The 17,553-nt window shown below is 37.7% G+C and overlaps 1 protein-coding gene across 1 annotated transcript; it reads left to right on the top strand.

Annotated features, from left to right (window-relative positions):
- Nucleotides 1-712: 712 nt before the first annotated feature.
- On the top strand, nucleotides 713-16,233 carry LOC115968389 (zinc finger CCCH domain-containing protein 19). The gene is made up of 10 exons (XM_031087778.1): nucleotides 713-2,193; nucleotides 2,288-2,367; nucleotides 6,156-6,343; nucleotides 7,275-8,199; nucleotides 8,303-8,430; nucleotides 9,097-9,156; nucleotides 9,238-9,288; nucleotides 11,956-12,026; nucleotides 13,387-13,541; nucleotides 13,879-16,233. The coding sequence occupies exons 1-10, from the start codon at nucleotides 899-901 to the stop codon at nucleotides 15,906-15,908; spliced, it is 4,983 nt and encodes a 1,660-aa protein (XP_030943638.1). The 5' UTR covers nucleotides 713-898; the 3' UTR covers nucleotides 15,909-16,233.
- The last annotated feature ends 1,320 nt before the right edge of the window (nucleotides 16,234-17,553 follow it).

The following is a 17,553-nucleotide window of genomic DNA, read 5'->3' as shown; positions in this document are numbered from 1 at the left end:
TGCTATAAGTTCAAACCCTATTTTATTTACCAAAAAAATATTTCTAGTTGCCTATTTGAATTGAACTCTGCAACTTTGTAATATACTAGGAAATATATTCGTATAACCCATATTCTTTAATACTTATCTCATACATTCAGAATATGTAGTATGTCACTCATAACATGTGTGTTTCACTTCTATACAATGTATACTTGCTACGAAAAACATACAACTATATACGTTGAATGCAGTTTAAAATTTAATAATTAAAATGATAAATTATATATTTTCTTCGTTGTTGTACCATAAGTTCCTAGTCGTAACAGTTATTTGTTATTATAAAATATACTTTATAAATAAGGTAATATTTCCTGTCAATGGTAATATTAAGTAGGTATGGTACATACCAAATTTTTTTTAAAAAGTGTGTTGGGTCTAGTAATTTCATGTATTGGACCTATAGGATGCTAACACATAACCAATACTTATTACGTGTCCATATCCTATTGGTCCAGCGGACAAGAACTCTGAAACCAAGCTTTACTCATTATTATTTATCAAAAAAAAAAGAAAAAAAAAAGAGCTTTACCCATTGTTGAAAACCTATCTAAAATTCAATAAAGCCCAACAACAACACAGGCCTCATGGGCCCTTAAAATAGGTGAACACCACAAGGCCCAAGGAAAGGCTAGTCAATTTGACGAAAGATCTGGACATTTTGATATTTTCACAATCGGGAAACATACAAAAACCCCTCTCTCTCTCTCTTTGCAACTCTTTCCTTTTCCTCTGCGAAACTCTCTTCGCTCCTTATGCTTCGGTTTATTTTCAATTTCTGAGTAACGATAGGAAACGATAAATCCCTAGGGTTTCAATTTCTTTCTAGGGCTTTCAATCTCAATTTCAAGTTTCTCCGATGGAGACCGAGGAAGATGAGGCTTCGAACTTGAATCAATCCTCTCTTCCTCTTCAGGAAGATTCAGCAGCAATCGTATGTGACCCGCTAGAAGCAGAAGGACCAAAGAACTCCGACCCACAATGCGCACCCGAGCCTGAGAATGAGCCTGAGTCTGAGTCGGCTTCCGAGTCGCACATCGTCGGAGCCAGCGAGTCGCAACAATCGCCACCGCCGCAGGTCGCCGGGGAAGAGGCTTTGGAAGTGGCGGATACGGATTTAGGGACGGGGGAGAAGGTTTTGAGTGACGTGGCGGAGGAGGAAGTGGAGGAGGAGGAGGAGGAGGAGGACCAGGGTGAGTCTAATACTGTAGCTGAGGTGGTGGAGGAGAAGGATGAGGCTCAGGATGTTGCTGACGTGGCGGTGGAGGAGACGGAAGTGACGGACTTGGCGAAGGAAGCGACGAATTTGGCAAGCCCTGCGGCGGAAGATACAGACTTTTTGGGTCCTGTGGTGGCTGAGGAGACTGAGTCGGCAGAGCCAACGGTGGCGGAGGAGACGGACTTGGCAGAGACAGAGGTGGCTGTGGAGACGGATTTGAAGGAGACAGCGGCGGCCGAGGAGACGGATTTGGCTGAGCCAGTGGAGGCGGCAGATGATACAGGTTTGGAGGAGCCAGCAGCGGTTGAGGAGACGGCTTTAGTCGAGCCAACGATGGTAGAGGAGACGGATTTGGTGGAGCTAGCAGTGGCTGAGGAGGTAGATTTCGTCGAGCCAAAGGTGGAAGAGGAGAGGGATATGGTGGTTGCTGAGACGGATTTGGCAGAGCCATTGGTGGCAGAGAAGATGGATATAAAGGAACCTGCGGTGGCTGAGGAGACTGAGTTAGTTGCCCCAGTGGATGAGATGGAAGACGCAGAAGTAGAAGCAGAAGTAGTGGAGGAAGCAAATGTTGGGGCTGACTTGACAGAGGAGACGGTAGAGGCTGAGGAGCACTTGGTGGAGGAGGAAGAGGAGGAGGAGGCAATGGAGACAGAGGACAATGTGGCTGATGCGGCGGAGGAAACCACTGACGCAGAGGAGGCCGAAGCAGCGGAGGAGGAGGTGGAAATGGCGGAGGAGACTACAGAAGCAGAGGAGACAGAGGCAGCTGAGGAAATGGAAGTGGTGGAAGCAAGTAGGACCAGTGGAGGGAAGAGGAAGCGTGGCAAGAGTACTACTCGTGTCGCGACTAGAGCCTCGACGAGGAAGAGGGTGGAAGAGGACGTTTGTTTCATTTGCTTTGATGGGGGTGACCTTGTGCTTTGTGATCGAAGGTGTGAGATTTATCATTGCCATTTCTCTTTTGTGATATTTTGTTTATGTCCAATTTAATGAGATTTTTTTGCTATTTTGATTGTTGATTATTAGGGGATGTCCGAAGGCCTACCATCCTTCTTGTATTAATCGTGATGAGGCGTTCTTTCGAGCCAAGGGTCGATGGAATTGTGGTAGGTTGCTGTTTTGCTCTTTGAATACCCTTTTGTACTTTGAACATGTAATGCTAGATTTTTTGTGATCTTTGAACCCCAGGGCCTAGACTGGGACGAACGTTGGCTGTAATTGTAGTATTGATTGCTTTTTTATGTTTATTAAGTGGAAACCTCTTTCTGCCAAGAGCCTTGTAGCTAGTAGATGAGTGTTTCCAACAGAGACATCCACGGTTCAAATCCCCCTCCCACATTGTAACTATCGAATTATCAAAAAAGGAAACTTCTTTCTACTTGCAGTCTAGTTTCTGCACTGCATTTGATTTGTGCTAGTAGATGAGTGTTACACAACATTGTGGACATTCAACACTTCCTATGTTTAGTATACTTCTGAGTTATTTCCACAAATTAAAATGTATATATATGTATTGAAGTTGTTTTTTTCTTTTCCTTTTGCAAAAGGTTTGATGTACACAACAGCCGTGGACTGGTGTGATGGAACAGGGAGTTCAATGTATGATTGTTCACCAGCATGCTGTTTAAGTTTTGGAAGCTCGTCAAGTTGGTTATGTGATTGTGAAGTATAATCATTTCTGGTTATGAGTAGGGTTTATGCATCTTTCAAGGTTTGATGTAATTATTTCAACTGGCATTCCCAGGGTTGAAGGTGTGTAAAGGGAAAAGGAGAGGCCTAAAATCGAGATATAAGTAGTAAAGAAGGGTGCAACAAAAAAGAGAGAGAGAGAGTAGCCAGCCCAATTGGTTGGGGATGAGGCTTTTTAGATGTATTGAATTAGGATTTACAAGGTTTAGATTATGTGGTTGTCGTGCAATCATCTTTGGCTGACTGAATGTTGGGTCTACTTGATTTTTTCTAGCAAAGGTGGTGAGAAAGAGGGGGGGGGGGGTGGTGGTATTTGACCTACAATTGAGTGATGTCTTATATATGTGATGTAACAAACTAAAGACGTAAGAGGATTGTAATTATCAGTTGCAACAGTACCTGTTATGTATTCATCCACCTGAAATTGTATGACTTTGTCCTATGGGCCATAAAATTATAGGTCCTTGAATTTTAATGAACAAATGTTAACAACAACAAGAAGAAGAAAAAACAAAGCCGTAGTCCCAAATTTTTGGCGTCAACTATGGATCCTCAACATATTAGTTGGGGTAGGCCCTATGTATTCTTTGCCTCTATTCTACTCTATCTAAAGTCATGTTTTATGTTATTCCCGTAATTGGCATGTCATTTTTTTTATTACTTTCACTAATGTGCCTTTTGATTTTCCTCTACATTTTTTTGTTCCCTCAACTTGAATATACTCGCCCTTTCTTACTAGTTCATTAGTCGTTCTTCTTTGCACCTGACCAAACCATCTTAAGCGATTCTTTCTCATCTTTTTATCGATAGGCGGCTACCCCTATCTTTAGGTGAATTTTCTCATTTTGAATTATGTCTTTCTATGTATTTTCACTTATCCATCTTAGCATTCTTATTTAAGCTACACTCATTTTATGAATATGTTGCTTTTTAACAGCCCAACATTCGGTCCCATAAAACTTAGCTGGCCGTATAACTTTCTTATAAAATTTTCCCTTTTACTTAATTGGTATTCTACTATCACACAACACTCTTGATACGCTTCTCCACTTCATCCATCCTGCCCTTATCCTATGATTCACATCCTCTTCAATTTCTCCATCTTTATGAATTATCGACCCAAAATATCGAAAGCTGTTGTTCTTTTGTATCTCTTGACCATCGAGTCTTTCTGCTTCTTCGTTTCTATTTCTACTTTTACTGAACTTACATGTACTCCGTTTTAGTCCTACTTAATCAAAAGCCTCTAGGCTTTTTAACTTGACATTAACTCCACTTCTAGTTTCATCCCCTCACTTCTAGTTTCATCCCCTAAAACTGTATCATCTGCAAAAAGCATACACCACGGGACTTCCTCTTGGATTGATTTAGTGAGCTCATCCATCACTAGTGCAAAAAGATATGGACTTAAAGTTAATCCTTGATGCAAACCTATAGTGATAGGAAACTTGTTCTCACACTAGTTACAGCTCTGTTGTACATATCCTTAATCAACTTAATATATTTCATAGGAACTCATTTCTTTTCCAAAACCCATCACATAGCCTCTCTAGGGACCCTATCGTTTGCTTTATCTAGATCGATGAACAAATGTTCCCAAGTACAAAATATTTCTAATTTATACATCCTCTTACACCTAAAATTTCTGTTTAAGTTTATCATGGGTTTCCTTTTCACACCAAGAAAAGGATAAGAACCTGCAATTGGTGTCACATATAGTGCTCAACTAATTACAAGACTAAGGTGATGGGGAACATTACTGCCAGCCTCCTTTGCAGACTTATAAGCAGTGAGGAAGAGCTGGTTTTAATGCTCAAGCTTTGACTTGGGATGTTTCAGATGATGGAGAAAAGTTGGTTTCTAATGCATGGGGGTTTTCTGATTTGACATGCTTAGTCCCTTTGCTTAACATGTTCAATTTGGAGGGAAAGAAATAGTCGTGTTCTTGGTGGTGTGGAGCTGTTTATGGTTGAGTTGAAATCGATGTTGAGGTTGTTGTTTGAGTAGTCTCATGTGTTTAGAACTACTTTCTATGATTTCTTTTGTAGATTTATTGATTTTCCTTCCTTCAAATTTGACTTTTAAGTGAGAACTTTATATACATATTTTGTGTACATGAGGTTTCCTCTTTTATCGAAACAAATTCTTTTCACTTATCTATGATTCTTACTTTACTTATCCCAGAAAAAATTCTTATAAAATTTAAATAATTTAGTACAAGATATGATTCTTTTGAGGCACATTTGGTTGTCCCATAAGAAGTGATTTGTCCTATTTTCCTTTAGTTTTGGATTTTATATGTAAGTTCATCTTTTGAATGGAGCAATTTATGAAAATATGACCACTAACACACTTTATGGTGGAGGCTTGAAATGGTTCCATTTCACAAAATCATGCTAGTGATATCAAACCAATAATTTGTGTGGTTACATTTTTGTTGTCCTATATCTGCATCCAACTCAACAGATTCACACCTTAATGTTGTATGTAGATATCGATTTATTTGTATTCAATTTTAATGGGAATGTCATGAGACTTTTAGATCTCTTTTGGTGCCACTATTTTGTGGGAAAAAACATGAGATTTTGAATGATAATGCATACAATTTGGCATTTGCCTTTTTCAAAAAATTGCTTTTTTTTTTTTATTTTTTATTTTTTTATTTTTATTTTTATTTTTTGGATTTTGCTAATGTGTGCCCTAAGGGCACACAATAATTAATCATTTTTGGAAACATTTTCTCGAGAATTGAAAAAGTATTGATAGTTTTTTCAATTTCCGAGAAAATGTTTCCAAAACTGGATGGCTTATTTTTTTAAAAGGCAAAAATTGCATTTTGCAGCTCATGGGGTTCTTTTTCAAAAATGCCGTTTTGAAAAGCAAAACTCTGTTGTCATATTGCAGTTTTCCACTGCATCAAAACCTTTTACAAACTTTACCAAATGCTCAACTGCATTTTAAAAATCACATTTTCAAAACTCATGTTTTCAAACAACTGACCCAAATGGACACTTGGGCCCATTTGGTACATGTGTTTAAACACATGTTTTCAGTTTTTAAACAACATTACACATATTTCCAAAAAATACAAACAACGTTACTAGAACAACATTATCAAATGGCCCTGTGTAGTAGCTGTTCATTGTATCATTTTTGGTTGCTTAGCTCTATCTAATTGAAGTGTTACCATGTTCGTGGATTTTAGGTTGGCACCTGTGTAGTAGCTGTGGGAAGAATGCCAACTATATGTGTTATACATGCACATATTCCTTGTGCAAGGGGTGCATCAAAGATGCAGTTATCTTATGTGTGAGAGGAAACAAGGGCTTCTGTGAGACATGCATGAAAACAGTATTGTTAATTGAACACAATCTCCAAGGAAACAAGGATATGGTATGTGTTCTTTGCACTCTCTCTCTCTCTCTCTCTCTCTTAAATTATTTTTTGTTCTGCCATTTCCTTCAATGGATCATTCTCATTGTTAGGGCTGTGAAAAATTAATAATGTAGCTGTAGTTTAGTTTACTAATGTCTAGTCTTTGGAATTAAAGCATATTTGGCCTTTGTATTTATCCACATTAATGGTTCAATAGGAAGTATGAAGTATCTTCCTTTTTCCCCCCCTTTCCTATAGATTGATTGAGACCTTGCCTAAATATTTATTGTCATTTAATATTGATTTCTTCAAAGTGATGCAAAATATGTGCTCAATATGTTGGTGCCCCTTGGCTGTTTAATCTGTTTTATTTTGCAAGTTTGCCATGTACTTCAGTGTTTATGATGGTTTATTATTGACTGTCTTGTTTATTTTTGCTGTTGCCTTTTGTCACCGATTCTGCATTCACCTTGGGTAATGTTTCTCTAGCTGCACTGCATTTTTGTAACTTATTGGACTAGCACATAAGCGGACTAATTGCATTCTAACTTTTAAACTTGAATAGCATGACAAGTACATTGGACTGTTTCCTTAACTGATTATGGCTTTCTGTAATGGACTAGGCATGAAATTTTAGTCTATAGGTGCTATAGAATTTGCATCTTTTTCTCTTGGTGTTTCTCTGGTATGCTTCCTATGTTCTAGAGTTGTGCCCCTTTTTCCACTTTTTTTTAAATAAAAAAATTATTACTTTATTACCTAAATTATTTGTTGTTTTCTGAAAGTCTTAATTTTAGATGCGAAACTCATTATATATAATATATATGTGTGTACTGTATTGCTTTAAAGATCATAAGAGCATTTTAGTGTTCTTATTATTACTTTTGTTCTTTGTGTTCAGAATTTTTTGGATGTCAAATTTCTTACTGTCTTTCTTGTTCTTATGCAGGGTCAAGTAGATTTTGATGACAAAAGTAGCTGGGAGTATCTCTTCAAAGACTACTGGATAGATTTAAAAGAGAGGTTGTCTCTGACTTTGGACGAACTCAATCAAGCTAAAAATCCATGGAAAGGAGGATCCGATGTGCCTACTGGTAAACAGGAATCACCTGATGAACTTTATGATGCTAACAATGATGAGAGGTCAGATTCAGACAGTTCTTCTGATAATATAGAAATCAGTAACTCCAAAAGAAGAAGGGGCAAGAGACGGTTGAAGCCCCGTACCAAGGAATCTAATTCATCAGCCTCAGCTGCAACTGGTTCTGGAGGTCCATCCACGGTTGACAATGCTGAATGGGCATCAAAAGAGCTTTTGGAGTTTGTTATGCATATGAAGAATGGTGACAGATCTGTTTTATCTCAGTTTGATGTACAGGCTCTCTTGCTAGAGTATATAAAGAGAAACAAACTCCGTGATCCTCGGCGCAAAAGTCAGATAATTTGTGATGCAAGGCTTGAAAGTCTGTTTGGGAAACCACGTGTGGGGCATTTTGAAATGTTAAAGCTTCTTGAATCCCACTTTCTCATAAAAGAGGATTCTCAGGCTGATGATCTTCAAGGGAGTGTTGTTGATACTGAAACTAGTCAGCTGGAGACCGATGGGAACTCTGATTCCTTGGTAAAGGCTAGTAAAGATAAGAAACGTAAAACTCGTAAGAAAGGCGACGAGAGGGGACCTCAATCAAATCTTGAAGACTATGCAGCCATCGATATTCACAACATTAATTTAATTTACTTAAGACGTAATCTAGTGGAGGAACTAATTGAAGATATGGACAAGTTCCAGGACAAAGTTGTTGGTTCTTTTGTGAGAATAAGGATTTCTGGTAGTGGCCAGAAGCAAGATTTGTATAGGCTGGTCCAAGTTGCAGGTAATTATTTAGATAAATTCTATTGCATGCTATTTTTGATCTGAGCATACAAGGGGAAAAAAATCTGGTATATCATAAAGTTTCTTAATGATTTTGTGGACAGGTACATGCAAAGCTGCCGAGCCATATAAAGTTGGTAAAAGGATGACAGATACTTTGCTAGAAATATTAAATTTAAACAAGACAGAGATCATTTCAATTGACATAATCTCAAATCAAGAGTTTACTGAGGTGATTCAGCAAAGAACTTTTCAGCTGTTATTTGTATTTTCCACCTTAGTTTTTGTGATGAGAGAAAAGAGGGATATAGATTCCAATTTACCTTTCCAATGAAGATTTTTTAAATTCAACTTTGTGTGGTTCAGTGTCCGTTTGGCTAGCTTATTTTTTGTCAACTTATTTTACTATTCAGTTTATTTTTGCTACTATTTATGGGTCCCATTGCCCTTTTTGATATTATTCATGGGTTCCACTGTACTATTTCAACTAACATTTACTTTTATTTACAGTACTTTCAGCAAAAAGTTTTCAGTTTTAGCAAAATAAACGAATCTTAAACAGACCCTTAATACTGGCATACAATGGATATTAAAGGAATACATGATTTTTTTGGAATCTCCAAATTTGGATGTGGGAATATCCCTCCTCAAGTATGGCAGTGAAAATTTAAATAACCTATTAGTGAATAATACATGTTACAACAAGGGAAATGAGCAGTTTTGTTGGCATTCAATGGCTTGTTTAATTGGTTTTGTCCTTTAATTGAAAAAACTCGTGGAGTCCGAATTTCTAGCATATGCAGTCATTGGAAATTTTTAGGAGTGAAGATTTGATGTTTTATGTGAATGTTATACCTTTTGTTTAAAGAATCAATTCATTTCATCTTTTTGTCTCTAGGACGAATGCAAGCGTCTACGTCAGAGCATAAAATGTGGATTTATCAACCGGTTGACTGTGGTAATTCTATGCTCTATTTCCAAATTTATGTTTATTAAGCATCTAAACCCTGTGCTGAGAAAGTCAAATGGTTGATTTTAGGGAGACCTTCAGGAAAAAGCAATGGCACTCCAAGAGGCCAGGGTCAAAGATGTAAGTTTGCTTTCTTGTCAACTTTAATTCGCTATGTCTATGCTCAATGTTTTAAAACTAGATTAAATTTTCCCACCATATAAGATGTATTGGCATAGGAAAAAACCGGGTGAGAAACATTGTAGACACCCTAACCATTTGCTTAGAGATCACGTTTTTTTTACTTACACTCCATTTGTTTTGATGTAAAATATTTTAAAATGTAAAATATTTTACACCGAAAATATTTTACGGAAAATATTTTCATTTTACAGGGTTTGGTTTTGTACCTGAAAATTGATTTGCAAGTGTCTGTTTCATGGTTAAATGAAAAAAGAAAATCTTTAATTAGAAACAACCAAAACTCAAAATTCTCATCATCCTACGTTGAATTCTCAAATTTTAATAAGAAACACAGCCATGAATCAAACCACCCAAACTCAAATTAGCTATAAAAAAAATACAGATTTGCAACCAAAAAAAAATCAGATATGCAAAAAGCCAAAAAACACAGATTTGCATACCAAAAAAAAAAAAAAAAACTCAAATTTGCATGACACCGGTGAAGACCTACAGAATTTATGTATGACAGGGCCTAGCAGTAGAGATTTGTACAAAACAAACCCAGATCTACAGGGCTTAGGAAAAAAAAAAAAAAAAAAACAGATCAGCAAACACAAATTGCAATTTGCAGTGGAGAGACACTGATTCTTGCAACAGAGACAGGACCTACCGGTGAAGGAGAAGAGTGGCATCTGACAGAGGGTATTGAGCCTTGATTCTTGTGGTTTGTCGGTGGGCTGTTTGAGATCATCCACGTGTAGTGGTCGCCGGACTTGTCACCAGAGATGAGTGGAGGCGGGTGGCGTTGAAGGTTGTGTTGCTACCCGCTCCCCCTGTCAAGCTTGGGTGAGAGTTGGGAGTGGCTGGTCTGTGAATGTCATCTCTACGTGTGAGAGATTGTAAAATATAAAATATTTTACCAAAATTTCAAGCTTAAAATATTTTACTTCTTCTTGCCTTAATTTTACAGTTTGACCGGAAAATATTTTACAGTTGACCAGAGTTTACATCAACACAAACATGGTAAAATGTGTCCTGAAAGTATTTTACTTTGAAACAAATGGAGCATTAGTTGAAAAGGGATGAGCTCTAGCTCAAACATGTAAGTAAGAATAAGGTGGAGTGGGTGATGTTGAGGGTTCAAGACTAGATGCTCATGTAATTACCAATAAAAAAAGTAAAAAATGGATGGCAAAAAAAGTATTAAGAGTATATGTCTAAACTCCAAGAGATTAATGTTTTTAGAGTTCAGGCGTGCTCCATTTTTGATAAGGTACCCTTTCCCTGGCTGATTTGATTGATTGTTGTAATTTTCAAGCACTTTAGTTTTTTGGTTGTGTCATTAGCACACAGCCTGTGCACTTTGGTTTTTTGTGTTACTTTCCTCTTCAATTAATGAAGTATTACTTATTTATCAAAAAGAAAATTGTGTTTACACATGGTTGAGGTGCCCCCTAGGAGGAAGATTCTAGGGGGTGCACTCTCTCTCTCTCTCTCATAGGAAAATTGTGTGTACTTCCACCCCTACAAGTATGGTGTAGTGGATGAGATCATGGGTTTAAATTCAGGCAGGTGTTGAATTATAATTACTATGCAAAAAAAAAAGAAAAAGAAAGGTTTCTTTCATAGCTCTCTCTTGTTGCAATGGGTTGGAGTATAATGATATGGGTTTGGAACAGGTTTAACCAAACTTAATCAAGTTTAGATTTAAACATCTGATTAAGCCTATTGAAAAACATGTAGGAGGTGCATGCTAGGGTTTGGATATCCTTCTAGTTGGATTGGGGATAGGCGGGCTCCACTATCCAAATCCTGCCTTTTCCTAGGTTTATCTTTGGGAAGGTGAGAACCAAGACCTAGTGACTTGCACTCACCAAACTCTTCATCTTGTTAGTTATATTATGTCACAGAAATACAGCAAGACCTTGTAACATTTTCATGGTTTGGGATTTAGCAATTGGCGTTGGAATGGGTCTATCAACCCCTTTTTTAAGAGGGAAATAAGTAAATTCAACTTGTGCACTTCCAGGATTGAATCTATGATCTCACTTTCTACAACTTTTTTGTGGGCATGGAGATGCCATTCGATCCTAAGAGGTTTATCCAACCTTAGTTGTGTACTTGTGTTTGTATTTTAGCAACCCATCCTACTCAGACTGGACCTATTGGTGAGAGGTGTATGTCAGGTTACAGATATCCTTTAAATAGGACAGGGTGTGGCTTGGTGGGATTCACTTTCCTAAACCTTCCTTATCACCACCCTAGTTTTGCTTTTGACAAGGTCAGAACCAAAGGCCAGTGATTCACCTCCACCAAAATCTTCATCAGGATAGATATTATAGAACATACAATTTTTTTAATATACCGAGTGACATCTGCCAAGCTTACTTTGTAATTAATCCAGAGTGATTAGTTCTTCAAATGTGTCATTTACATCTTTAGAGACAATTTTAACTCATACTCTATTCACTGTTTGAATTGATTCTAGTGTGAATTGAATACATGGCTTTTACATCCCCAAATGATATTTCTTCATGGTTAATATTGCTTTATTGTGTTCATATTAGATAACTTAACATCTAGAACTTTTTCCTTCTGATGAATTATGCTCTCTATTTAATGCAGTGGCTGGAAACAGAGATAGTGCGACTCAGTCATCTTCGTGATCGAGCTAGTGAAAAAGGGCGTAGGAAGGAATATCCTTTACTCTTTAATGCTTTTTTGTTTTCACAGTTTATGCAGTTGGATTGCTTTGTATTACTTTCTATTTCCTAGTGTGCAGTTTCTAATTGCCAAACGAGCTCTAGCTCAAATGGTACCTCTTCTCCTTGAACAACCACCGTGGAGGGTGAGGTGGGTGTGTGTGTAACTTGCCAATCATAAAAGAAAAGTTCCTAACATGTAGTAAAATGACTTTAGCGTTGTGCATATTTTAGCCTTCTCAAGGAATGATTCAACTGACATTTGATTATTACTTGCCTATGTGATGAAACTGATCTACTATTTGTTTTAATTTGTTAATATGTAGATATGCTATGAACAAAGTGTAAACTAAAATTTGAAACATTTAATTGGAAAAAAATAAAAGTTTACATGTTTAAGTCTTTTCAATCATTGAGCTCCAGCTAAAATGTGACCTCCTCTCCCTCTAAGAACAAGGTGGAGGGTGAAGTTGTGGGTTCAAAGCTCACTGGGTGTGTGTATGGCTTGCTAATCAGGAGTAATTTGAGACTTCTGCTGTCTTTGTTGAGGATTCATAACCGATCCCAAATTTTTTGGACCAAGGCTTTGTTGTAGTTGTTGCTGCTGCTTATGCCTTTGTTGGGCTTATATATTTATGATCCTATAGGTATTTTCTGTTCTTTAGTGGGAGTTCGGAGCAGAATTTGTGATATACTCAGAGTTTAATTTTAAAAGAATTTTAGTATTTAAAATAAAAATAAAATAAAAGAATGCTAGATGAGCTGAATCCCTGGTCTGGCTATGTGGCTTGTCTCCTCTTTGATTGCAAAATTAAAATGGGTATTGTTGTAGCTTTACCCTTGGCCCTTGCCACATCCTTTGGAGTAGGGATGTCTGCCTCAGAATTCAAGGAAGATAAGTTCTACTATGTTGAAAATTTTCTTAGGATTTGAAGACTTGGATGGATTCAAATGGTACGAATTAGATTCATTTGAAAGACTAAACATTGTACATAAGCAACTTTTGCTTGGTGATGTTGCCATAGAATTATCTTCTAATTTCACATGTCTGCTCACTTTTTAGCTAGGTATACTTTGTTATTGGGAGTTTGGTATTAACTGATCTTAACTCTTCTGTCTTTTGTCATGTCCTTCATCCCTGAGGTAGAGAGCCCAAATCAGGTATGATGGTTGAAAGATTGGCAAAACCATTCAGAAACAAAAAAGGTCTCATAAAGCTATACAGCATCTTCATCATGCAATCTTTCTTTTTTTGTGTTATTATTTGTAATTTGACACTCCTTGTATGTTCCTTTGTAATGGAAATTGCCAATATATCTTAGAATACTTTAAGTTATCCTTGACATCTTTTCACGCTTAGAGAATGTGTAGAAAAATTGCAGCTCCTCAAGACACCTGAGGAGCGCCAGCGTAGGTTGGATGAAATTCCTGAAATACATGCTGACCCAAATATGGATCCAAGTTATGAGTCTGAAGAAGATGGAGGTGAAACAGATGATAAGAAACAAGGTCCTCTCATTTTTTAAGTCTTTAATTCAAGTCTTTTCCATTTTATTTATTTATTTCTACTTATATATATAAAAGGAAAATGCTAATGAGTACTCTTAGGGTATTGGTTAACAATCCATTTTAGGAAAGTTTTGACATTACTTTTATGGGAAATGAAAAAAATTGTTAAAACATTAATTGTTTTTTTTTTTGCTTTTCCCATAAAAACTTTCTTTAACTGGATTGTTAACAAATGCCCTTACTCGTTAGTATGACCCTATATAAAAAAAGTCTTTTCTATTGTTTTTCATTTTTATACGGCATTTACTAAATAGGATTTTGCTTCTGGTGCATGCAGAAACCTACATGAGACCAAGGGGTACTGGCTTTGGCAGGAGACCAAGGGAACCAGTTTCTCCACAAACAGGAGGTCCTGCATTTAGTGATTCCTGGAGTGGGACAAGGAATTATTCTACTGGGAATAGAGATTTAACCAGGAATATGTCTAATAAAGGGTTCTCTCATAAGGGAGATGATACTACTGGTGTTGGCGAGATATTGAATGAATGGAATCAAGGAAGAGATAGAGAAACTCAGCAAATTAACAGTTGGGAGAAACAAAAAATAGCTGCAAGCTTGGAAATTGATGCTAGTAAGACCCAATCTGCAGTAAAGTCTGAACCAACTTCTGCTGCTGCAGAAGCATCTCTCTCCACCACGGTGGCACAATCTGCCGTCACAATCAATGAAACAGAAAAAATGTGGCATTATAAGGATCCTTCTGGAAAAGTTCAGGGACCATTTTCGATGGTGCAGCTGCGTAAATGGAACAACACTGGATATTTTCCTGTTGATCTGAGGATTTGGAGAATTACTGAGAAGCAAGACAATTCTCTACTTTTGACTGATGCATTGGATGGAAAATTCCAGTTAGACCCACCCTTGGTGGATAACAGTTTTCTAAAGGCCCAAGGGGTGCACAATTTAAATCTTCCTTCCTCATATTCCAGTAAACCCCATGGAGCACCCTTACAGCATGGTATTGAAGGTCAAGTTGGTGAAAGATCAAACTTTGATCAGAATCGTGCTGCTCTGAGTTCACAATCTCCTGCAGGCATGCTGGCTACTTTGTCAGTTGAGGTCCCTAAGATTCCTATTGATGGGCGAAGTTCTAATTATCAAAATGATTCAACAAATCTTCCTTCTCCTACTCCCCAATCTACCACGAGTGCAACAAAGGGGCAACCTTATGAAAATAAGTGGTTCCAAAATCCTATTCAGCCTGCTGATTCTGTCATGGGAGCTGGTTCATTCTCAGCAGGAAATGGAGGATTGCATCCTCCTGTGGCAGTTATCCCCGAGAGTGTATTGCGAGTTTCTGAAAATAACGGTGCAAGCTCACATCTTGGAGTGACCCCAATACCAAAGCCAGAAAAGAGTATGCTAGCAGGCTCTACAGACACTCTTCAAATGCATCCTCAATCAATGAGTCCTGGTGCTGATATGAAGAATTCTGTCACTAATTTCCAAAATTTGGTTCAGTCTGTGGCTAATAATAATCATCCTGTTGAAACTCAAGGATGGGGGGGTGCTCCATCCCAGAAAGTAGAACCAAATAATCTTGCTAATATGCCTGCACAACCAGCTACTCATGGTCACTGGGGGAATTCTCAATCTGTCCACAATTCTGGAACATCATTCAGCACAGGAAATCTGGTGGGGAATTTCCCCTCAGCAGGCTTCTCAGGCTTGCCTCCATCCGATTCTTGGAGACATCCAGTTCCAGTGAATCAATCAAACATTCAGCCTCCAGCTCCACCCCCACAAACGTGGGGCATGGGTGTTGCTGAGAATCAAACAGCTGGAACAAGACCAGAGAATCAAAATACTAGTTGGGGTCCAATGGCAGGGAATCAGAATATGCCCTGGGGAGGACTAGTTCCAGCAAATGCAAACATGAATTGGGGAGCTTCTGGTCCGGGGCCAGTACCTGGAAATGCAACTGCGGGGTGGGTTGCACCCGTTCAAACACCTGGAAATGCAGGTCCTGGTTGGGTCCCGCCCAATCAAGTTCCACCACCAGTAAATGCGAATCCTGGTTGGGTTGCTCCTGGTCAGGGGCCACCACCTAGAAATGCAAACCCGGGTTGGGCGGCACCCACTGGGAATGCAGGCAACAATGGAGACAGGTTCACAAACCAAAGGGATAGGGTTTCTCATGGTGGAGACTCTGGTCATGGTGGCGGTAAACCTTGGAACAGACAGTCATCATTTGGTGGTGGAGGGGGAGGAGGTTCTAGGCCTTCTTTCAAAGGGCAAAGAGTGTGCAAGTTCCATGAGAGTGGGCACTGCAAGAAGGGAGCCTCATGCGATTATCTGCACCCATAAGTTCTAATTTCGATCACCAGAGCAGTCAATACTGTACAGTTATTTTTCATAAAGAGGTTTTTGACCTTGTATAACCTTTTGTTTCTTTTATGTGTAAAACTAGTTCAGTTTAGAATCTCACCCGATTTTGCTTTGTTCAGTCTCTTAATGGATGCTTTCCTTGCATTAGGTTAAAAAGTAATGTGAGGTGTTATTTATTTATGATGCAAGTCCTAGTAAAATAATAGGGAATATGGATGGAGGTGGTTCTAGATAGGTTATTTGGTTGTTTCCGGCATGTCAACGTGCCTCTCTGATCTTGATTTTAAGTTGATATTTGGATGGATGTGTGTGCGTCTGCTTGTGGGATTTCCTTGCAAAATTTTCGGTCTTGTTAAGCAAATGAAGTGGTTGAATAGGGGGCTCTGAATCAGGATTTTCTTTCCTATACTGTTTTTTTTTTGTTGGTCAAGTTGTTCTTTCCATCTATTGCCAACTACTTATAAATCTACCGTTATCTAATAAAATGACAGATGTATTGTATATGTGAAGAAGGTAGTATGTTATGAGTTTGGAGCAGGCCTCTCACAGGCTCGTTGGTGAGTGGTGACTATGATCTCACTTAAAACCCGAACAATGTTGGTGACACAATATCTAGGTAATATATTATATTTAACAATGAGGAGATTACAAATACAAATTTTGTCACATCGTTTATGTTCTATTTTATGCTCCATTACTTATGGTATGATATATGTTTGATTTTTTTTCTTTGTTAAACTTAATTTATATTATAAGTAAAGTAAAATAAATATATAGTAAATTGTGATTGGTAGAATATAAAATGAAACACAAAAATTAGACATGATTTGAATCCAACAAAGACTTATATAAGGTTGTTCATTCATCTGTCCAACTTAATTAACTGATTTGACCAAGTCCGGTTGGACGATGATTTCGAAAAAACACGTGGGTGTTAACAAAAAAAAAAAAAAAACTAAAATGCTTGGTTGGATATTGGGTTTGGTGGGGTTCACCCATCAAACTCAACCCGACTGAAAGACCTATACCCTTTTGACCCTCTCAATTAATAGCTTGAGCTACTAACTTTAATATGTTGTTGTCCTCTCTGATCCCCTTTCAGCTTGGTAAGTACGAGATCGTCTGCAAAAAGAAAAATGACCATTACGCAAGCCCCCGGTGGGTGTTTTGGCAAGCAACTTTAATATATATATATATATATATATATTTTTTTTTTTTTGGATACGCAAGCAACTTTAATATTACACATTTGTTGCTTTTTCGCTTGCACCATAAGGTCCATAACAAGGGGGTATCGTGTCTTGCTAGGGCCGGGTTTGGCATGCATTCAATGCACAATAAATCATTGGCTTTTTTAAAAAGCCCCCTTTTTTAACAATCAGTATTATATTGGCTTATTGATTATTTTTTTATTTCACATTTTTCTCAGTTTAAACGTTTTGTCTTTTTTTTTTTTCCCAACAAATAAAAATAAATAGTCTCTTTTCATGTAGGTTTAAAAAAAAGTTGTGGGAAACAAGATAGTTAAGTGGTAATGAAATCTTTTGCAATGTTCCGTGTTTATGATTTGAATTGAACCTTACTTTTTCCTCCCCACTATCTACCTATCTAAAAAAAAATGTTG

Source organism: Quercus lobata, chromosome 11, assembly GCF_001633185.2.
Source record: "Quercus lobata isolate SW786 chromosome 11, ValleyOak3.0 Primary Assembly, whole genome shotgun sequence".
NCBI lineage: Eukaryota > Viridiplantae > Streptophyta > Magnoliopsida > Fagales > Fagaceae > Quercus > Quercus lobata.
Note: the sequence above shows the minus strand (reverse complement) of the source record. Positions and strands in the feature narration are given on the sequence as shown.

Excerpts from the sequence above, each read along its gene's own strand:
- LOC115968389 (XM_031087778.1), top strand. The coding sequence starts at position 899 with ATGGAGACCGAGGAAGATGAGGCTTCGAACTTGAATCAATCCTCTCTT. Across the intron at positions 8,200-8,302 it reads TAGGCTGGTCCAAGTTGCAG|GTACATGCAAAGCTGCCGAG; the intron begins GTAATTATTTAG and ends TTTTGTGGACAG. Across the intron at positions 12,027-13,386 it reads GAAAAAGGGCGTAGGAAGGA|GCTTAGAGAATGTGTAGAAA; the intron begins ATATCCTTTACT and ends ACATCTTTTCAC.